The sequence below is a fragment of the Panthera uncia genome, chromosome D1, assembly GCF_023721935.1.
Source record: "Panthera uncia isolate 11264 chromosome D1, Puncia_PCG_1.0, whole genome shotgun sequence".
Taxonomy (NCBI): domain Eukaryota; kingdom Metazoa; phylum Chordata; class Mammalia; order Carnivora; family Felidae; genus Panthera; species Panthera uncia.
The window spans coordinates 56,271,990-56,294,864 of NC_064808.1; the positions used below are offsets into that span (position 1 = coordinate 56,271,990).

The window sequence follows — 22,875 nt, forward strand, 5'->3', positions numbered from 1 at the left end:
ATTCACCTCAAGTTCAGAACCGATCGCTGACACGGGCCTTGGGGGAGAACAGGGGGAGGACACCCTACAGGCATTCCCAAGTGTGGCCAGAAGACGTCCAGGCACTCGGAACTGCCTCTGCATGCTAAGGCCTGCCTGCCCCCCTCGCCAGCGAGCGCTCTCACTTGCCGTGGGAGACACAACCAGTGAGCAGCGCTTCCCGGGGTCCCTGGTGTTCCAGGGGCCCCTGCGGCACGGACACCCGCGCCGCACTCAGCCCGGCCCATCTAGATTTGGAGAGGAGGCATGCCGCGAGGTCTTTGAAACGGCATCCCTCCACTGAAAGAAACCAAACCAAAGAGCTCCCGGAACACTCGGGACCAAGGCAGATGAGAAGCCTCTAATCAATTTTGTGGCCTTTTTTTGTTGGTTGGTTAAAAAAGGAAAAAAAAAAAAAAAAAAAAAAAGAAGGATAAAAGGAAAGTGCAGTGAAATTTACTCTTTAGCCTCAGCCAGTTTATTGTTCATCTCTTTACTTTGCTCCTTGTCATCAGGCTGGGCGGCACTGGCACCCTCTGTGCTCTTTTTCTTGGAAGCCCGGCCCGACACCACCTGCTTGTCTTTGGCCTTCCGCGGGGGCTTATGGCTTGCTGAGGTCTTTTTTGGTTTGGAACTCTGAACGCTAGGTTTTTCCACCTGCTTGGAGAGACAGACAGACCGCAAATACAGAAACACAAAAGGGGAGGGAGCGAGAGAGAGAAGTTAGAGAGAAGACAACGATTAGCCAAACAGTAACTCTAACGACAACACTGGGCGTTGAGGGAGCGCAGGGCATAAGGTATTTTCAGTGGCGGTAAGTCATTTGGCTTCTCCTGCGTAAACCGGCTGGTCAGTGGCTTTGGCCACACGCTCAGTGGCTCTCCGGCATGGTGGCTGTCACCACTGAACCACCCTGGTGGTGGATGATGTTACTGTTTTGCAACATCTGCTGCCGTCCCTCCCTAAGGGAAGATTATACCTCGTCACCCTGTTCAACTCAGGCAGGCCTATGATTTGCTTCCGTCAATGACATGTGAGCAGAAGTGATGTGGGTCACCTCCGACAGAAACCGGAGGGGCAGCCCGTGCTTCCCAATGCTCTCTTCTCTGCCACGAGCGAGGCTCTCCAACACCGGAGGCCCAGACTGCAGAGGTGGCGGGGAGTAGGGTTGTGGCCCAGTCGTGGTGGACGGGTATTAATAAGAAGTGAACCTTAGCTGATAGAAGACGCAGAGATTCTGGCATAAGCCAGCCTCTCTTCTGCTTCTGTCTCCAGGGCGGCGAGCTCTTGTGGAGAAACCACATCTCATCTCAGCGAGGCCTTCAGCACAGCACTCCTCCTCTCCTGCTGGCTCCCCAGACTATTCTCCCCAGAGCCGCCATTCCGGCCCATCCGCTCTCCCCGAAACCCTTCCGCTAGCTCTGACCCCACTCCTGGGCGATGGCCTGGCCCTCTTTTACCCCCAGAACTCTGGGCCTGCTCTGTCTGGTCCCTCCATATGCCCTCCACCTCTGGGTTCCCTATGCCCCAATCTTCCCTCCTTCCTCCCCTTGGAGTCTTCTTTGGTGCAAATCCAGCCCTACGTCCTGGGCCCCACGTCGTCTATGGATGATGGACAGAGATGATGTTGGGGTTCACTGGGATTTCCTCAGTGAGGTCCACGGAACCTGCACAGAACGTAACCAACCATCCTGGTTTGCCTGGGACTGAGGGCCTTCATGGAACGTGGAACTTTCAGTGCTACAGCTGGAGGAGTCCAGGCAGACTGGGTTGATCAGCTACTTTACCTACAGATCAGTCCTGGGCCACATAGGAAACTCTGTTTCAGTGCGAGACTTTCAGACAAAAGCAGAGGAAAGGATCTCACACTTGTCCTGCTATTATAGATAGGGGAGCAGGTATTTGCACGATTCCACGTGGCTTGATAGCACAGAACCAGCTCTGGCAAATAGGATTCCTGCTTCCAGCTGTGTCTCCAACTTGGCTCTCCCCCTCAGGGGTGTGCACTGGATGCAAATAAGGCAAAGTCGTGTTATTACACGGAAACCCCTGAATCCACTGCAAGTTACTTAGAATTGTAAATCACTTGCAAACTGTTTATTATAGTAACAAATTACCCAGAACACATCTTGCAGCTGATGTGACAGGTGTGCCTTGACTAAGAACTGGCGCTGGATAGTGTTTCCGGAGGAAAAGGATGAAGAGGAATGAGGAAGCGTCCAGGGACTGGAGCGGAGGATGTGGCGGGGGCAGGGCGGGGAGGAAGCCAGGAGAGATACCTCTAATGGCCAGCTCTCCGGGGGCAAAAGCCCCCGAAGGGATTTTTAAGACAGGGAGGGCTTTAGGGCTCAGGTGGGATTTTTGGCCACTTTTTTGGAGCGGGGTGCTTCTCAAAAGCCGATGCTGGTTCTCTGGAAACCTGCCAGTCTTCAAGCTGTTTTACTTTAGGCACTGTTCCTTTGAACATTCCCTTTGAATTTAGCAAAGGTTCCTTAGTGCCTGTGTGCTACGGAGAAGAGGAGGGGTTTTCCAGGAGCCCTTAGGGACTGGGCCAGGGTCTGCAGGAGCCCTGCCCTCATGCTCTGCTGCAATGAGCCCCTCCGTTCTAGGTTGTGCTGATGGGTTCCCCCACAAGATCTGTCTCACCTTTGGGGGTTCCTTGAAAGGTTCACTGTAGAGGCTGCGTATTCTTCTGCGATCAATCACCTTATTGTCGGCTGGCGTTGGCTTATTGGCCTCCCCTTTGAACTGGGCGCTGTAGCTGGTCTCATGAGCCATCTTGTCATCTGGGGGCTTATACTGGGGCTTGGCCTTTATTGGTTTCACAGGCTTGATGTCCGTCCATGCTCGGAATTCATTTCTGTGAATCAAAGAAAGCATAAGTGACATTAAACAGGGCTCCCCGTCCGGGGCTGCAAACACCACAAGCTCTCGATTAGTGCCTGTGGGGCAGACGGAGGTGTGGCTGAGCGGTTAAAGTCACCCTTTGCTCACGGGCAAGTGCGCGTTTTCCTCCCTGTCAAGTTAATGCGGGCTGTGGGAATAGCCATTGTGGGAAGAAGGAGCTCAGGTTCCCAGCTACCACTGTGTGATCAGGGATAGGCAGTTGTAATCTTCGGGCCCCGTTTTTGCAATATCCAAAATGAGTCTGAAAACACGCAATCCATTCAGTCACGCATGGGTTTAACTCTATGATTGAATGCCTGCTGTGTGTGAGGTCAAGAACATGAAAATGAGACAATGTGGCCAAGGCCGCATGCCAGTTCCCTTCCCTGCCTTGTCATGAGGGAGACCTTTTGTTAGCCAGAACCCTCAAGGAAAATTCCTCCCCTTGAGAGCAGGGGGCTCACTTCTTATACTGTCAGAAATGTAATAATCTTAATCACTGTGGATGAAAATACTTATGGAATGTCTAAATGCTTGCAGATCACAAATAAACAATGCACTGAACATACTTCGGATGTCACTGTTAGGACTCGTGTTGGGGTGTGTATGTGCGGGAGAGTCTTCACGTGCTCCGGTGTGAATGGCTATTGGCCCTGACCCTATGATGACCACCATCCAAGTCAGTGTGGAAGTGTACCGATTTTCTTACTTTTTCTGTGAGGATCCTGTGGATTCGAATCAGTTATTTCTCATCTGTTATAGGGCTGGAGACTAGCTGGGGACAATGTCCCAAAACAGGGTAAAATACATGCAGCTGCCGTTGGAGGCCACAGGGTCCCTCTGGTCTGTTGAGTGCGTGACATTTGTTGGGTCTGTTCTCATCTGGGGCCATGAGAAGCTGTGTTGTAGGAGAGGAAGGGCTGGGGTGTGAATATCTGTGGTTAGGTTCTTGCAGCTCCTTCCTCACCCTCACTGATGGTGCCCTGCTTCGGGGCTCAGAGATGGGCAGCACAAACAGGAGGCCACAGGGGATGGCAGAAAGAGCTGAGACTATGATGAAGACACATGGGTCCTAGCACCGCCTCTAAAGAGCGGCGGAGCCGGCTTCTCCCCTCTCTGAGCCTTAGTTCCCTCACTTGTCAAGAAAAGACTCAGACCAGACAATGTCTTTATGATGTCCTCCAAGCTCGGAGGCTCCCTGAGTCCATAAAGCAGGTTTGGGAACACTGAGCCACTTGCTGGTCATTGGACCTCTTGAAGGGAATTGGCTCGTTTGTGAGCTGAGTTTCTTAAGAGACCCTCCCCCAAGCTTCAGACTCGCCTTTCCACTGCAGCTGGGACCCCCACCTGGAGGCCCCACCAACTCAAACTCAACCCAAACCATCTTGTCTCCTCTGCCAAATTGTCTCCTTCATTCCCTCATCGGTCGATTTCCTTCTCCCATTCATTCACTCATTCACAAAACATTTACTGACTGCCCAAGGTCTGTCTGACAAGATGCTGAGCTCTGTGGAGGCCAAACTGCATTAAGAACAGGCTCTGGGCTCGAGATGTGGGAGGCAGAGGGAGTGAGGTTACTCCAGGACAATAAGAAAAGAGCCATGAAGGGGGGAGTGGTGAGCTTCACCTATGCCGGCCTGGGAGGGAGTCGGGGATGTTGGTTCTGGAGCAGAATCAGAGACGGGGCAGGGAGCCAGCCAGGGTTCTGGGCAGAACGAGGGGTACACAAAGAGGCTGCTGAGACACGGTCCTCGATGGGGACCTGCAGGCAGTTCGGGTGGTTGAGTTGAAGCTTGTGGGGAAGAGCTGAAGAGGCTGGACAGATCCTGAGGTCCTGCCAGCCATGCTGAGGGGATGGTCTGGACTGAAACAAGAAATTGCCAAATGACTCCAAGCCAAAGATGAATGTGGCCAGATCAGTCTGGGGAGAGAGAACTTTGGCAGCAGTGTGAATGGCAGACAGACGGGGAGAGGGGAGTCGGGAGGCCAGGCGGGAGACTGTGCAGTGAGCCAGGAGGAAAGCTGAGCCCCGAACCAGGACAGTGGCAGTGGGGACAGAGTGGCTCTGGGCCAAGAGGGAAATGGGCGGGACTTGAGAGTGGCTGAGCTGTGGGAGGCCAGGGTCAGAGAGGAACCTGGAGACTCCAGGATTTTGGTCTGTGGGTGGCAGGTGCTGCCCACTGAGACGGAAAACGTGGGAGGAGAAGGGGACTTGGAAGGTTGAGACCCGCCTGACTGTGTTAATGGCACCCATCTGGTCCGGCATCAAGGCTGCTTTATCTCCTTTTCTGTCCTCTCCTCCTCCCTTTTACACCTCCTTTGGCTCAACCAGTTACTATGACCTGACTTCCGAGCCATTCTGGCTCTCCACACCAGCCTAGAGCTGGCCCCGGGTCACAGTGGGGGGTGTGGCCACCCAGGACCTGTCTAAGGCTCCAGGCTGTCCCTCCTTCCTCCCAGCCTTCAGAACTCAAGAACCACCGAAGCCCCTCATACAAGGCTCACAAGTAACAACCCGGTTCCTGAATACATGATGGCAGAACCTGGAGTTCTCCACTCTTGCCCCTGCCTGCTTCCAGAATTAGGACTGAGATAGGTACACGCTGGCCCTGAAAACAGTTTCCGGATCATTTCTCCCAGGCCAGGCTCTGCAGCTTTCTGTATCTCTGCAGTGGCCACTGTGGGCTGGCAAGTGTCTCACTGCGAGCATTATCCACGGGATACGTCCTCGTGGGATGTATCCTGACCTTAAATAACTAATAACCCTGACCTTAAATAACTCATCTTCCCATGAGGCCGTGTTGGTAAGTCCTATGATAAGTTTACTGGGATTACGATAGACTGTTAGGTTGAAGCCCAAACTCTGTTACTCAGAACTTTCGTTGAACTCTCCACAAAACTTTCCCCAGCCACGTGGAATAAGTAATCATATGTCATGAAAACAGAATTAGCTACCATTCATTAGTCACCTTTCATAAGCTGGAGGGTGGTTTTGGTCTGGTTTTGGTACTTTTCTCTATAACCCTTACAACAACTTTGAGAGGAGGTGGTTTTAGATCTCTAATACTACCAAAGGAAGGTAACCAAGGCTCAGAGAGGTTACGTGGCTCGCATAAGAGCAAACGGCTGGCAGATAAGCGGAGTTGAAGTGCGAGCCCACGTCAGTCAGCTTCCACAGGCCACATCCTTCCGACGGCACTCGGGCAACGGGCTGGAGCCGCACGGTGTTTGGCCTGTTCTCACTGGAGGTGCTCGTGCGGACTCAGGCCTGATGTCTGCAGTGCCATGGAGAGTTTATGTGACACACCAGAGCTCCTCCAGCCCTGAGCTGCCCCTCCCAGAGCACAATGGACCACATTCTCAGGTCAGTCGTGTCCAGAGCCTCTTGCCACAAGTTTACGGGCCCCTGTAACCATGGACTCCCCTGTCTGTGCAGCCAGATTTCAGCTTGATCATCCGTCCATTCATTCATTCACTCATTCAGCATGGGTGTGGCCTGTGGCCCACAGGGAGGAGTAAGCCCTGGTTGAGACGGCCACGGTTTAGTAGGTCGGGATCTGTCCATGTGTGACCCAAAGCAAATGGGACAGAGGGAAAGAGGGAAAAGGATGCTTAATTCTGAAGGGGGCACTGAAGGGTGTAGACAGAGAAGCAGACAAAAGGAATTCAGGCAGCAGTCCGAGTCTGTGTGGCAGGTTCAGAGAGCAGGTGAGCTGCTCGGTGTGAAGAGAGGTTCTTGGAAGGATGTCAAGGTGACCGGGCCGGTAGGAGCTGCGGCCAGGCTTACAGAGCCTGGAATGTCATGTTTAGATGCTTGAGCTAGGCCTGGGGAGCTGCTGAACGTTTCTGAGTGAGGCAGCCTATCGCTCCAAATTGCTGATGCCCTCCTCTCAGACTGCCCCTGTATTAATTATTCGTCAAGGCCCTGCTCTGGGCTCTCCTCTTCCAGGAGCCCCTCCTGGATTTCTCAGCAAAAAGTTTCCTCTCTCTCAGCTCCTGGACACTTTACTACATTGTCCAACTTTGTGGTTACCTATGCAGTTTCATGTTATTTTAATGATTTCATGAGTTTATTTTACCTCTTTTGAGGAATAAGATATGTAACAGAAAATTCTTGATGGAACCCTACCTTTGAGTCCAACCTCATTTGCATGGCTGCAAAGGGATGTCCTTCAACTTATCCTATGTCCAACTGCAGGTTAGGGGCAGAGCTGGGTGAGGACCCCATCTGTCTCCCCCTGCCCCGCCAGGGCCCTTCTCTCACTCGGGCTCCCACTCAGAGCCCTGCTCCGTATCGTTCTCCCATCCTTCACAGGATTTAAGGGCTTGGCATCGGGTGAATATTTAATGGAAGTGGCTATTATTTGATTTCACTTCTGGTCAGCTTATGGCCCCTCTCCTGAACCCTTCCCTCCCTGTCCAGACGGGGCAGACACTCGCTCCTGGGAGGCGGGAAAATGTCCTGCCTGTACTCGTGTTCCAGTGCCCATCATGCTGAAATGAGTATGTGCTCGCAAGCACCTGACCCGGGCGGAGTCCCTCTTCATCAGGGACAGGGCTGCGTTTACCTGTGTTTCCCTGGTGCCCCGCACAGCACAGAGCGATACCCTCAGGTTGTATTTGGAGAATTAAAGGAAACCAAGCGTTCCATTCTACTTCAGGTACTCACAAAGCTGCTCACACTTGGGGCTTCTATTATTGCTAAAACCCACACACCCCACATCCTTATGTCCTTGTAGGGAAGAGTTGCCCTTATGAAAGCAAGCATTTGGTGCCTCCTAAGCTTTCATAAAATCCATTCTCCCTAGATTGACAGGAGGAAGCTCAGAGCCCCTGGTGAGTGAAGCTGCCATAGTGGTAAAGGGCTGGGGGAAGGAAGGAGTCCCTCAGAATCAGGGGGCAGGAAAGGGGAGGAAAAGTTTGCTAACACTTGCCCGACACTTACTTCTTTTAGTTTGAACCCTCTGTGGATCCAACCTCCTTTTACCCTTTTAATATCTCTATGAGGTCACCGTTATTAGCCCCATGTTATATATGAGGAATCTGAGCACAGACAGGTGAAGAGACTTGCCAAACCAGTAAGCAGTTATTGAACTGTGAGTCTGTCTGACTCAAAGCCCCCACCCCTTCCACCATCCCACACTTGGGGTGGGTGTATAACCCACCTTCAAGTTCATGGCAGCTTCAGCTTCAGGAAGCGATCACAAGACAGCAATGCCCTTCAGCCAGTCTGGATGCCCCAGCCTGAGGCTCTGAGCATACTGGGAGGGTCCCACATCTGCAGGCTACTGTCCCTGGCATCCCAGAGATGTTCCTCATGCTATGGCTCCTCCTGGATCATGATGTGGGGAAGTCATGGGGACAGGATTTCCAACTGCATTGCCAAGGGCCCACTGTCCCCTCCCCAGCAGATCATTTGAAGCTTGATGCATGATTTCTCCCCTGCACAATCCCTGCAGGGGCAGAGAAGGGCTTGAGACCATGCTGTCCATCCCTCTGTGAGTGGGTAAGTTACACAGACAAGGAGGCCCAATCAGTATGTTCAAGTTTGGGTTTAAAGGACTCCTCTGATGGCCCCTGTGTGCTGGGAAAATTTGTGGAGAGAAACCTGGGCCAGCCCCCAACCTTCCACCAAGGAATGGCAGAGGCAGGCCCGAGCCATCTCATGGAGACTTGGTGGACAGGATGTTCCTAGGCTGTTCCCACAGGACCTTTAAACAGGTGCATACCTGCGTTCAGAGCAACTGCTAAAGCAGCTTGCTGACCAGGAAAAGTTTTTAAAGGAGTCAACAAATACCCTACCTTCACCTCCTCCTAGCCAGTCCCCACGCACCATCTCACTTCAGCCCTCAGTGCCTCCTTTCCCTGGACCACGGCATCAGGATCACAGCACCAGAGTCTCGGTCCCCCACCCCACTCTGAATCATCCGGCACATGCCATGGGAGAGGCCTTCCTCTAGCTCAGCCATGAGCATGCTACTCCCCCACTAACACGCAACAGATCCCAGTTGCTACGGGACCAAAAATAGTCCGAACTAAGGCCCCTTCTAGCCTCCTCGTGCTGTGATTCCTCAGGACGACACGCACGGCCCTGTGACTTGGCCCCACGTTACTTTTCCAGCCTAACGTCTTCCTCTTTGTCAGTCATTCACGTCATCATTTAGCGAGAACTTTCTGGGCACCCGGCGCTGTGCAAAGCTCTTTAAACAAATCACCGGATGTAGCAGCATCAGCCCCGTGTCGCAGGCACTATCACTGATTTTGCCAATGAGAACACCATGCTGCCCTTCCCCAAACACACACTGCACCTTCCCACCACTGAAGTTTTGCCCATGCTGTTCCCGTCTCCAGTCTGCTCTTCCCTCCATGCCTCCGGCTACTGAAATACCACACGACCATCCATGCCAGGCTCGGGTGCCCTCCCTTCTAGGGGTCTTCACCTGCCCCACGATTGCTTCGAGCTTGTTCTTCTCTGACCTTCGTCCCTCTGTAGCACTCACCGTGCTCTTAGAGGAGGTTACCTGTGTAGATGGCTTTCTTCCCACCCAAAATGTACAGGTATTAAGGATCAGGACCATCGTTTTGCACCTGTATAATGCTCACTGTGCCTGGGCCAGGGATTCGAAATGCAGCCTTCATCTCACTCAACCGTGTGAATGGCTAAACAGGAAGTCTCCAGGCTGCCCCGGCCACAGACAGGGCACAAAGTTGCTACACAAGCATCTCATGGCATCTGGCATCCGTATCACTTCTCACCGTATGTCCACAAATTCTTGGACACTCCTCCTTTAGGGGTCCCGAATTCCCCTTCCTTTGGACGTGATTGGACTTAGTGACTCACTTTCAACAGAGAATATGGTGGAAGTGTCGGTATGTAGCTTCTGAGACCGTTGGGGGCATTGCAGCCCCTGGCTTGTTTGCTTGTGGAACCTTCACACTGAGGACAGAAAGCTGCCCTGACCTGGGGATACTCAATCAACCCTTACGGAGAGGCCTGCGTGGCTGGGAACTGAGGCCTCCTGCTAAAAGCCATGCAAGTGAACCACCTTAGAAGTGGATCCTCAGCCTCAGGCAAGGATGACATCAGATGACATAGGGAGAGACCACCGGCTAAGCCATTCCTGGATTTCTGACCCTCAGAAGCTGTGGGAAATAATAAACATTTGTTGGCCTGAGGTGTTAAGTTTTGGAGTAATTTGTTACATAGCAATAGATCCTAATGCAGACCCCTGTTAGAAATTCTGCCTCTCATTAACAGGGGTTTAAAACACCCACGCTTCATTTCGGCAAGGCAGAAGGTACCGGTGTGAGCGGAGCACAGGAAGTTCAAGTTCCCAGCAGAACTGTGGCACCGAGTTGAACAAAAGGTCATGATCTGGTTGTAAGAAACTGAGAGGGACCATACTGCAGCCTTCACTAGAAGGTAGCAAAGCCTCAGCTGCAAGGGAGCTGATAATGCTGCACCCGCCTTGGGGCCAGAAGGGAAAAGACAGGCCCTCAGGAGAAAGTGATGTCTCAGAGTGCACAGCACATGCAGGTCTCAGGGAGGTGCAGGCAGAGAGGTTAACAAGGTGATAAGCAGCATAGAGCCCAGGTCAGAACAGAGAAAAGTGGTTCACTGGCGATGGCACAGGCTCTGGAATGAGATAAACCCAGGCTCGATCCTGGCTCTAATCCTTGGGCCAGGCCCTCACCTGCTCTGAACTGCAGTGAGCTCCTTTGGAAAGGACTGATACAAGACCTACCTCACAGGGTCGATGTGAGGTTCAGTGTGAATGTATTCACTGGAGAGGCCCTGTCCGTGTCTATCAGAACTGCAAAGCCCACGGTGGATAACCGTACAGTCCACATATTTGGTTTTCATTACAGAGTTGTTTGTTCGAGAAAAATCATTGGGTATCTTCTACATTCCGGGCCCAGAGCTAGCAACATAACGTGAACAGGCAGAGGCAGCAAGTGCCTCTACTGAACTGGTGGTCAGGTGGGGAGACACAAATAATCACACAGTCAAATATCTGTCCCTATTGTCGTATTCCTGGCCACTGCGGTCCACATTCCGGTCCTAGGAGAGGGCACAGTTTGGGCAGCAGCTTCCGATGCCAGGTTTGTTTCTGAATGCATTTCACATTAGACTCGAACAAAGTCGCATTCAGTGAATGCCTGATTAATTAAATCTCCAATAGCGACTGTCTGTCGTACACAGATGTTCGCTTCTTAAGGACTTGTCCCACGTATGCACATTTTCTTGCCGTGATTCAAGGGGAGATACTGAAAGGGCAATTATAGGGGGGAGACTGAAGATGGGCGGGGAGCTGGGTGATTGATGAAGCCAGGCCCCAGGAGAGGGAGGAGGGCGGGCGTCAGGAGAATGGAGACAGGGTTTGGCCTTGGAGAGAAAGTGTTGCCAGAGAAGAGAAGAGGGGCTGCTCTCTCATTTCTGATTTGAAAAAGCCCACCATTTATAAGAAACGATGAAATAGAATTGTACAAGGAATAATTCGACTGCTGAGGAGAATATCTACATGTGTTAATTGGTACAAAGCACTTCTTGAGAAAAGTAGGGATTTAGAATAATGGATTACTGCCAGCTACACTCAAATATAAATTCCACGTCTGCACCCATAAGGCCCAGATTTATTATGTATCTGGGTTCTTGGGAAATAAAATCCCCTCCCCATCCTCTTGACAACAAAATTTTCAACAACATTCCTCGACTGCTTTATGAAGAAAGAAAACCGTGCTTTTAAGCCTTGATGGACTAAAACCTTCCTACAGATTCTCATAGGTAATTTACGTTGTCATGGAAACATATGAAGTCTCTGTTCAAAAATCGTGCCTACATTTGTGATATTAAAGGGTTCTCGAAGAAAGGAAGCAGGCTCTTTCATGAAATCTGATGGAGACAGTGAATGCTGTCGGTTGCCAAGCTATTGTCAGGAGCTGGGTCAAGGAAGTAGGATCTACAGATTACAAAGAAAAGAACACCTGAGCCTAGAGGGTTGCAGGGGGCCTGGAGTAGCTTGTCTCTCTTTTCAGAGGAAAATGGAAGATAGTTTCTCCCTGGCAGAAATGACCTGGTCAAGAGACGAGCTTTGTGATCCTTGCCTGTGTATCCGCTTGCATGTATCTTTCAGCTTCTTTTGTGTGAAAGGGAGAAAAGGGAATCTTAGAATGCCAATGTTCTAATCATTTAGGACCTCACCTCTTATCCATTAATATCCAGTAAACACATGCACCCAATATAGAATGGTTTCTTAAAATGAGGAAAGCATTCACTTAAATGCAAATAGACGTCTCGATGTAAAGAAAAGTTTAAAGCTAGTCTAATGTGAATAGAGAATGAGTGGAAAAGAATCCATCCTTTCCCTTACATGGAAAGATCCGACATGAGGCTGTTGGCAATGATGAGTGTCAGGGCTTGGGGTCCCTCATTAGGCAAATGGAGATTCCGCAGGTAACCGCTGAGTCCTGTCATAGGCTGCACGCAGCTCAAAGTCCCTGTGCACCTGGGAGACAGCGTCTCACACAAAGAAAGCCCATGTGTATAACATGTATAGAATTACGAGGACAGATAGCTAAAAATAAAAACTGCTCAATTAGGAGTCAATGCGTTTCTACACGAATTGATTTACATTGCCATGCTTACTAGGCGCTATGCTAGGAACTGCATGGAAGAAAAAGAGTGCAAAATAAGAAAACTACAGTCGGCAGGAGGGGGATGAGAGGGAGGGAGTGTGGTAGTTAAAATAAGTACACATTCAAATACACCCAGGCAGAAAAAAAAGGAGAGCTAGAAGAGAGCTTATAGGAAAATCACAATGACTCCCTCCTCACTCTGCCCCACCCCTAACTCCCCATTATTATCTGAGTTTTTTAGTCATAGGAATTCTGGGGTGGTTGTGTGACGAGACCACAGAGCTATCCAGTTGAGGTTGAAAAGGGAAGGCTGAATTCCTCTGGTTAGTTGGGTCCCCAAAGATCTGTGTCCATTAATTGCAGAAAGATGGTTCCTTAGACAGGAAATGGAAACACTGAGAGTGTGTTGTGAAAGGTGGGAGAGAGTGCTGTCTCCTTCTGCGGGTAGACCTAGAATTCCGGGAGTACACTCCTATGGGATGAGCTCCGCGCAGTGCCAGGGACAATGTATGATATATCTAGTGAAGTGTTCAATAAATTTAAGTTTCCTCATTTTTTGTTTGGTGCATAGGAAGTACTTAGTAAATATCTTTTCAACAAATACAGCTGGTGCTGAAGAAAACATCACTTTATGACTTGAGACACATGCTAATTTACTCTTTAAAATGTAGCTCAATTATAAGGGAATATTAAGAACAACTTCATGTCAACACATTTGACGATAAAGATGAAACGGACAAATTCTTAGAAAGATGCAAATTACAAAACCGACTAAAAAAGAAATAGAAAAACTGAATAAATATGTATCAAGTAAAGAAACTGACTTAGTAATTTAAAATCTTTCCACAAAGAAAATCTAGCCCCAGATGGTTTCACTGGTGAATTATATATAACATTAAGGAAAAAGTAAATACCAATCCTAACAATCTCTTGTAAAAAAGAGAAGAAAAGAGAACACTTCCCAACTCATTTTAAGATGGGTAATACCAGGTATCTTTCTGACACCAAGCCAGTCAAAGACATTGCAAGAAAACTACAGGCCAACATTCCTCATGAAATACAAATATTGAAACTCTTAACAAAAAGTCAGGAAATCAAATTCAGCAATATATAAAAATGTTCAAACTCCATGAACGAATGAGGGGTGCCTGGATGGTTCAGTCAGTTAAGCATTTGACTTGATCTAAGCTCAGGTCATGATCTCACGGTTCATGGGATGGAGGCTGTCAGCATGGAGCCTGCTTGGGAAACTCTCTCCCTCTCTCTCTTCCCCTCCTCCACTGTGTGTTTTCTTCCCCCCCCCCTAAAAATAAATAAATAAACATTTAAAACAACCCCCCACGAACAAGTGAGGTTTATCCCAGGAATGTAAGGTTGGTTTAACACCCCCAAGTCAGGTAATGTAATATACCATTTTCATAGACTAAAGGACAGAAACCACATGATCATCTTAATAGACACAGAAAAACCATTTGATAAAATCTAACACTTTTTCATGATTAAGAACAAGCTCAGCAAAGTAGGAAGAGAAGAGAACTTCCTCAACCTAATAGATAGCATCTACAAAAACTCTATAAATAACATCATACTCAATAGTGAAAGACTGAATGCTTTCCTCTAAAGATCAGGAACAAGGCAAGGATGTCCACTACTGTCACTTCTATTCAACATTGTACACAGCCAATATAATAAAGCAAGAAGAAGAAAGAAGTACATCTGTCATTATTTATATAGAGATTAGAAAGAAGAAGTAAATCTGTCATTATTTATATACAATAAGAACTTGGATTTAGAAAATCCCCAGGAATCTACAAAAAGTACTAGAACTAGTACTAGTGAGTTTGGCAAGGTTGCTGGATACTCAATTAATGTACAAAAATTAATTCTATTTCTTTAGATTAGTAACAGACATCAGAAATATTTAAAAAAATCAAAATCCATTCATAATAGCATCGGAAAGAATAAAATACGAACAAGTTCAACAAAAGAAGCACAATGCCTGTAACTGAAAACTACATAACATTGCTAAGAGGAATTAAAGACCTAAAGGAAGACATATACCATATCCATAAATTGGAAGATTCAATATTGTTAAGGTAGCAATTCTAGAAACAGATCTATATATTCAAAGCAGTCCTTACCAAAATCTCAACAGAAATTTTTGTAGACAATGACAAGCTAATCTTAAAAGTCATATGAAAGCATAAGAGATCTAGAATTGCCAACACAATTTTGAGAAAGAGAAACAGTCTGAGGATTTACACTACCTGATTTCAAAAGCTACAGTAAACAATACGTTACTGCATAAAGACAGACACATAGATCTAAGAACAAAACTAAGATCATTCATATTTTTGCATACAGTAGTGTGTTGAAACTGGCTTATATTGGTTCACAGAACTAATTGTCAATTTTTTTAGTAATTGGGTGAGCTGATTATTACACTACTGGTAGCTTGAAATCAGCCATGTGAAGAGTCACATCAGGAAATTGACCAACGCTATAAATCAGGCTCCTCCTTTTTTCCAGAATGTTAGTGAAACATTTACCATCATACCACTGTTCACATATGTGGTTTATTTATTTTTGAAAAATGTGTTAAGGTAATTCAATAGGGAAAATGATAATCTTTCCAACAAATGTGCTGAGAAAATTGGATATCCATGTGAAAAGAAAATGAATCTTAATTACTATCTTACACCATACACAAAAAAGTTAACTAGAACTGGACTACAGACTTAAATGTAAACCCTAAAACCATGCAACTTCTAAGAGAAGAAATAGAATAAAATCTTTGTGGTCTTGGAGTAAGCAAAGATTTCTTAGCTACGATACAAAACCCCAAAGCAATAAAAGAAAAAAAAGATAAAATTAGGTTAATCAAAATTAAACTTTTCACTCTTCCAAAGATACCATTCAGACAAGGTAAAGACAAGCCATGGTCCGAGAGAAAATATTTGCAAAACATATGTCTGATAAACTATTTGTATGCAGAATATATAAACATCTCTTAAAACTCAATGATAAAGCCAACAATCCAATTTAAAAATGGGAAAAATATTAATAGACACTTTACTAAAGATTGTCAACACCAGTAGTCATTAGGGAAGCACAAATTAAAATCCCACTAAGATACCACCACATACGAAAATGGCTAAACTAAAGAACACTGACAATGCTAAATGTTGGCAACAATGTGGAGCAATTGATCTCTCCTACATTGCTGACGGGAATGTAAAACAGAATAGCCACTTTGGGGAAAAATTATTTTTAAGCTAACCATACACTTACAACATGACCCAGCAATTCTACTCCTACATACCAAAGAGAAATGAAAATATACATCTACAAACAACTTATGGCTCAATGTTGGTAACAGCATTATTCATGGGAGCCAAAAAGCTGGAAATAACCCAGATTTTCATGAACTAATGAGTGAATAAAGAAAATGGGTAGATCCACACAATGGATTTACTCAGCAGTAAAAAGGAATGAACCAAATCGGATGAATCTCAAAAACATCAGGCTAAATCAAAGAAGTCAGACAGAAAACACTAGATAGTATATGATTCCATTTTTATACAATTTCTAGAAGAGGCACATTGTAGAAACAGGAAGATCCATGACTGCCTAGGCCTCAGGTAGGAGGGTGGGCTGATGGTAAATGAACACAAGGGATGGAACATTCTAAAGCTGTCTTTCAAGGATGCTTGCATCGCTATATTCATTTACTAAATCTCATCAAACTGTGCACTTAAAAGGAGTGAATTGTAGGTTATGTAAATTATATCTTAATCAAGCTATTATAAATCCAGTTGGAACATCTTCTTCTCTCACATCCCTCCCCTTGCAGGGAGGTGATCGCTTTCTGCTTTGTTGTCCTGGGACTTCCCTGTACCAGCTTCTTTGTCTGATTTCTCACATTATCTTCCTGGTTGTTTGTTTCCAAGCCCATCTTTGAGAACCTGGAGGGCAGAGGCGGCTTCTGAGCCATCTCTGTGTCCCTAGTGCCTGGTTTGGAGGCTCGAACAGTTCAGCAGGCACTTAAATCAGTGCTGCTGAACGAGCCGACACTCCTGAGTTTACTTTCTTAATTGTAAAAGTAACACATGGCAATTGCGGCTGGTTTTCCATTTTTCTTCTTCCTATTAATTTGTAAGAAAGCTCTACAACTCCTATAGAAAAAATAAAAGAGAGTAATTCTTCGTAACTATGTTTCCCTGTTTATCTTTTCTTTTATATATAGGGATAAATAAGGATATGAAAAATATCTATATCTATATATCTACATCAGAGAGAGGGAGATGGAGATCTGTATCCGTAGAGATATCCATATCTATATTCTTCATGTATCCATGTATAAGCTTTATATTTGAACATGGCCTTGTCTATCAACCTTCTCCTTTATCCCGTTTACTCCTGGGGTTAAGCTTTAAAACTTCCCTTATGCCACAATCACGTAAATAATTATCTGTAATCCCATTTTGCATGTTTGTTTCTTGCATTGAAATCTTTAAGCCACTGGGAATATATTACTATTTTTGTGTCAGCTGCTCGAGGGGGAAAGGCTGCACTGTCTCCATTGCTGGCAAGTTGGGGAAAATATAGCCTGACTCAACCCAGCAGGACACGGCTGCGTCTCCAGGGCTCCGTATCAGTTACATCACAAGTGCTCAGTGTATATTTGTTGAATATGTGAATTAATGAGCGAAACCTTAAAACTGCCATCCTTTGATCTAGCAAGGGATAAGTTTTCCACTTCTAGACACTTGTCATAAAGAAATAGCTGGAAAAGAAAGCATTTTTCATGTATTACACACTCTTGATAATCACCCTGTGTGAAGGCGGCAAATTATTCCTTTGTTTGGAAATATGAATACATTTTAGGTCTGACAGTGCTGGAGCATGACCAAATCTCAGAAATTGTTAAGTAATGGGGAGCATAAAAATATTAAGTAGGTAATCCCCACGATGCCATTTTTGGTGCATTTAATGTCACGTTTGTTTCTTGTTGCTAATGATTCATTGGAAGTGATATCCATTAAATTCTGCCTTCGGCTGCCTGCGTTCCATCTCATCTGAGGTAATGGGAGCTGTGGGAGCCCGGCAGGGGAAGAGCCACCCGGCAGTAAAAGGGTGGGCAGTCTGCTGAGTGGAATTCTGGACTTCATTTACATTACAGGCACCACTAACCTCTGGTGGCTTCAGTGACTCTCTTTCTTTTTGCGACGCAATTCTATTTCCAGCAAGTCTTTCAGCAACCTGCTGGCTCTAAAGAAGGACATACTCAGAGGCATCAGAGTCAGAACAAACGTGAGACTATTTTTCAGGCCATGAAATCTGAAGGGTTGTGTCAAAAATGGGACCTAGGATATCTTCAAGAAGCTGCAACGTCAAACTCAGTCCTGTTAGTCACTTGCCTGGGCCAGCAACCGGGGTCACGGTGATATGGCGTGGCACCTTTCGAGGCCAGTTGCTAAGGGGCAACGGGACAGCCAGAGCTGCTGGCTTCCTTTTTCCTCTCTCTGCCGGAGGTGGGAGGCACTCACACATATTCACGCTTTAACCTTCAGGGTGGCCCTGGAGGGCTGGAGTCTCCTGAGTCCCAGATCGGTGCAAGAATTTACTTGGGGTGTCTCTGTCAGTCAGGGCCAGATTTGAACCAGGTCTGTTCAACTCCAGATTTCAAGCTCCATAAGCTGCCCCATGAAGGCTTGAAACACTTTCATTAGTCTGTGTCTTTGCACGGACCTGTCCTTACCTTGAATTTTTTCTTTCCCTTTCCTACTGGGGAAACTGCTACTTCAAGATGCAGGTCAAACCCAGGCAAAGGAGACAGTAGAGAAAAAGATTAAGGACACAAACCAGCATAATTTATGGGGCCATCAGGAAAAGGTCTGCGTTCCTAAGAAAGGCAAGCATCACATGGTACCTAATGTACAAAAATACCTTTATGTATTTTTGAGAGAGAGAGAGAGAGAGAGAGAGAGAGAGCACAAGCAGGGGAGGGGCAGAGAGAGAGGAAGACACAGAATCTGAAACAGGCTCCAGGCTCTGAGCTGTCAGCACAGGGCCCAATGCGGGTCTCAAACCCACAAACCGTGAGATCATGACCCAAGCCGAGGTCGGATGCTTAACCAACTGAGCCACCCAGGCATCCCTGAACCAGTATTTTAAACATGGTTTTATGCCTCTGAGCCTCTGACAGGTATTCTGTTGAATAAGCATTTATGAAGCAACCCCAAGTAACTGCTGTTAAGGAACTTCCAGCTGAGTGCTGCGAGATGCTCTGGGAGGTCAAGGTTCCCATGAGAATCTGAAGGGTTTTTAGAAGATAAATAGGAGTTTTCAAAGGGGAGACACTGAACTTCCTGCAACCTTCCCTGCTCTGGGCTTTTCAGGGCTATGTGCAGGAAGAACAGCACACCCATGAACTCATGAATGCAGCCTTGGCACTTGGACTTGTCTTAGTGGCCTGGCCTTCCTTCCCTGGATGGCCTGGAATGGCAGGGACCGGCCAGTGAGGTCACGAGCTCTCAGCTGGGGGAACAAAGCCCTTCAGAACACCTAGTCTTTGGGGGAAGCAATTAATATTTCATAGGAAACTTCCTTCACGTCAGTGTCCCTGCATTCTTTGTCATTATGCAGGTCACTGGGCTGGCATCCAGGTGACTGGAAATCCAGTGACTGTGAGGGGAGGGAAAAGAAGGAGTGTGTCAGGGCCTCTGGGGTACCAGTTGTCCCACAAAAACATGTCCTCATCTGTAATCCCCACAGCAGTGCTATAAGGTGGAGACTTTCCCCCATTTTTACAGAGGAGAAAACCAAGGCCCAGAGAGGCAAGTGATTTGTCCAAGGACACAGAGCTAGTGCATGGAAGGGCCAGAAGTTAAATTCAAGGTGACTAACTACAGATCTGACATTTCCCTATCATCCTACATTAATCTGTTTCTATATACAAAACAAAATAGAACAGAAAATTTAAATATTACTTTTTTCTCTTTTTAAATATTAGAATAAAACATGGAGCCCCATATAAAGTGCAGATTAGGCACCCAGAAGGAAGGCACACTTTTGGCCATTGGCCATGGCTGTAGAGCCATGAAAGGGCCTCTGTGACCTCTATACCTGGAGGGTCAAGGCCAGACTCCGCACCAGCCGTGGGTTCTGGCCCTGCCACGGCCCACCTCCGCAGGCCCATTGCCTCCCACTCTCGTCCCTGGAACAGCTCAACCACAGGCCTGTGCTAGTCTGCACTCATACTCTTCCCTCTTTCGGGAATGCTCTCCCAGGCCTTACGCTCTTTACATCACCCTGCTCCAATGTCACCTCTGTGAAGCCACCACTGACCCCCAGACAGGGGGTCTGCCCAGCTCCCCCAGTGCATCCTTCCCCACCTCAACCACATCTTGAAGACAGCTTATATTCTCCTCTAGGCTGGAGGCCCCGAGGGCAGGAACTGTGCCCTAGGGTCCCACCCAGGGCCCAGCACAGAGCAGGCACTCAGACAAGATGCACTGAATGAACAGGATTGCATGAAAGTCACAGAACAGCAAAGCTGAACAGGCACCCCAAGATGTTCTCACCTTATTTTACGGTCAAGGATTCCACAAGGGGCAGTGGAGAGGTGGGGTGGGGTGAGAGGTGGGGTGGGGTCAAGTACCAGAGCTCAGACTGGACTCTGGAGGCAGAGGGAGCCACTCAAGATCTCAGAGTGGTGGAGTGATGGTGATAATGTGGCCTGGGAGCCACTTTGGTTGTTTTTCATTTTGTTTTTGTTTTTTCTTTCTCGTTACCTGTGGCTTATTTGTGAGCAAAACTTGAATTTATCCATTTACAACGTATTTTATAATTTGTTGCAGCAATTACTTTCAAGACAAACATCTTATAACTAAGTAGAAGTTAAAAACAATGTAAAGAAAAAGAAATTGAGAACAATGTTATCAGACTTTAGTAGAGTAAAATCAATGAAGATTTCTTCCTACCGGGCTTTCTATGTAGCAAATTGATGTTTTATGTTTTAACTTAGTTGATTTCTACTTCTTATTTAGTTTTTCCAATTAAAAAGTACATAAAAACTTTTGTCTCTTTTATTTTTTTTAATTTTTAATGTGTTTTGTTTTGTTTTGTTTTGTTTTGTTTTGTTTTTGAGAGAGAGAGAGAAAGAGAGAGCAAGGGAGGGGCAGAAAGAGGGAGACACAGAATCTGAAACAGGCTCCAGGCTCTAAGCTGTCAGCACAGAGCCCCATGCGGAGCTCAAACTCATGCAATAAACTGTGAGATCATGGCCTGGGGCGAAGCTGGACGCTCGTCTGACTGAGCCATCCAGGCACCCCAAACTTTGTCTCTTTTAACTAGGTTCTAGGGAGCCACTGTGTTTGGGTGAGTCAGGCCACTTGGTGACAATGAGAGGCTGGGGACAGGGAGAGACTGGAGGCTACATCTTCACATATGTTCTATTTAATGATGGTGAATTAGAACTCACCATCAATTCTGCTCACAATTTATTTCATTCGTTGTGTGCCTACAGCAGTTATACTCTTAGGGATGATGGATGAAGTCTCATTGTGACAGCTGGCAGAAAAAACGCAGCACACGTTGGAAATAGGCCTACCCTCCTATGACTTACTTTTCTCTTTTTGACTATGCAAAACCTAGGAAGCAATGACTGAAGGCAGAAGGATAAACATGCGGGGCATCGCTGCATGCGATTCAAAAATCATCTTCACGCTTCTGGTCGTTTAACACAGAAGCTCCCGCATGTGACTTCCCAACAATGGGGACTGGCCCCACCTCTCTGCCTCAGGAAACTGTGGGGCCATTGAGGTAGTCTCTAGGATCCTGAGGGAGACAGGGATGACAATCCAGCAGCAGATGGCTCCACACAGGCCCGCCACGTAATTAAGTTGCTGGAGAGACAGTGTAAAGAGATAAATGAATTAGTTGGGGGAGGGGGGGTCAGGCACCGAGGGTGCCGGCTGTAGGACAGCCAGCATCAAAGGGGGGTCAGGGACGAGACACCTCCAAACAGCCACCACTCTGCACTCGCAGCTGTGCCCGCGTGCACATCTCAAGTGTGTGCACATGCGCTCTAGTCAAGCAGGGCGGCAGGGGGTTGGTGACAAAAGGACACGTAATTCTGCTTTAAGATTAATCATGATAATGGTGATGGCAGTGAAAACAGCTTACATTACAGAGAATCTTGCCAGTGCCAGGAACTGTAGGAAGTACGTTTATGCATTATCTCATTTAATCCTCCCAGAGACCTCACGAGGCAGGCACAGTTAGTACCATTCTCATTTTACAGATGAGGAAACAGGAGCTGAGGGTAGTTAAGTGTCGTGACCTTGGACAGCAGTAAGTGGAGATGCTGAGGTTAAACGAGAATAATACACTGAATAGCCGTGTCCCAGGACTGAAGAGGGGCACTCAGCTGAGGCACAGAGACAATACCGCATTCCAAAGGGAGGCACGCTGTCACAATGTAGAATTGCCAAAGGCTGAGAATAGTAACAGGGACAGGATATTGGTGAGAACTCTGTGTGCCAGTGAAGGGGCCACTTTCCCTCCAGCTGAAGTCAAGAGAGAGGCACAAGGACATCTGGATCTTAGGGGATGTGATAGTGACCCTCCTGAGTCAACAGGGACTCTCGTGAAAAATCTGAAGGTCAGAGATGGCTGGCTAGTCTGTCCAGGAGCAGAGACAGGGAGAAAGGGCTGTTCTGGGGGTGACTTGAGCTGTCTTGTGGTTAGGGCACAGAAGGTATGGTGCAGTTTCCCCAGGACCGGATAGCGTCAAGACAGCCACCCCGAGGGGCAAACATTTCAGAAGAAGCTAGAGGGACCATGGGATGCCCAGGGTGGAGGAGGGAGTGTGGAACCTGCCAAAGGGGATTCACTTTTATCCCTTTTCTCTCCTGCAGGAAGAGATCCATGGTGGTGAGTGCGGAGGCCTCTAGAGAACCCAGCAAAGCAGCCACAAGAGACGGTCCATCCTGAAAGCCTGCTGGTCCAGAGAGCAGCAATCACCGTGACCACGCCAGTCCCAGAAGGGCCCTTCCATTCCCTTTGCCTCGTGCTCTTGCTACCTGAACTCCAACACTGGGCAGGTTGGATGCAGGGTGAGGGATGGGACAAATGAAGTAGAGGCCCCACCGCGGGCTTCTCCGCTGGAACAGGCCAGAGCTACAGGAGGAGAAGAGGGATTAACTTTAAACAGACTGACATGGTGACTATAACATGGGATGGACATTTGAATGACAGAGGACTTTTATTTACTGAAATTGGCTGTATGAGTTATAGAACTTGCCCAAATTTTCAAGCAAGGGCAGCAGA

At 47.4% G+C, this 22,875-nt stretch overlaps 2 protein-coding genes across 6 annotated transcripts in view; one reads left to right on the forward strand and one right to left on the reverse strand.

Annotated features, from left to right (window-relative positions):
* The window catches only part of RPS3 (ribosomal protein S3), a 780,806-nt gene that overhangs the window by 188,921 nt on the left and 569,010 nt on the right, over positions 1 to 22,875 (forward strand). The window lies entirely within an intron of this gene.
* Positions 1 to 22,875, reverse strand: part of MAP6 (microtubule associated protein 6) — a 160,360-nt gene that overhangs the window by 19,827 nt on the left and 117,658 nt on the right. For 4 of the 5 annotated variants that reach the window (XM_049619567.1, XM_049619561.1, XM_049619558.1 and 1 more), the window contains 2 exons: positions 2,665 to 2,878; positions 479 to 678 (listed from right to left, as the gene is read on the reverse strand). In XM_049619567.1, coding sequence (XP_049475524.1) covers positions 479 to 678; positions 2,665 to 2,878 — 414 coding nt within the window. The remainder of the gene's footprint in view (positions 1 to 478; positions 679 to 2,664; positions 2,879 to 22,875) is intronic. The other variant, XM_049619571.1, reaches the window with a different exon arrangement.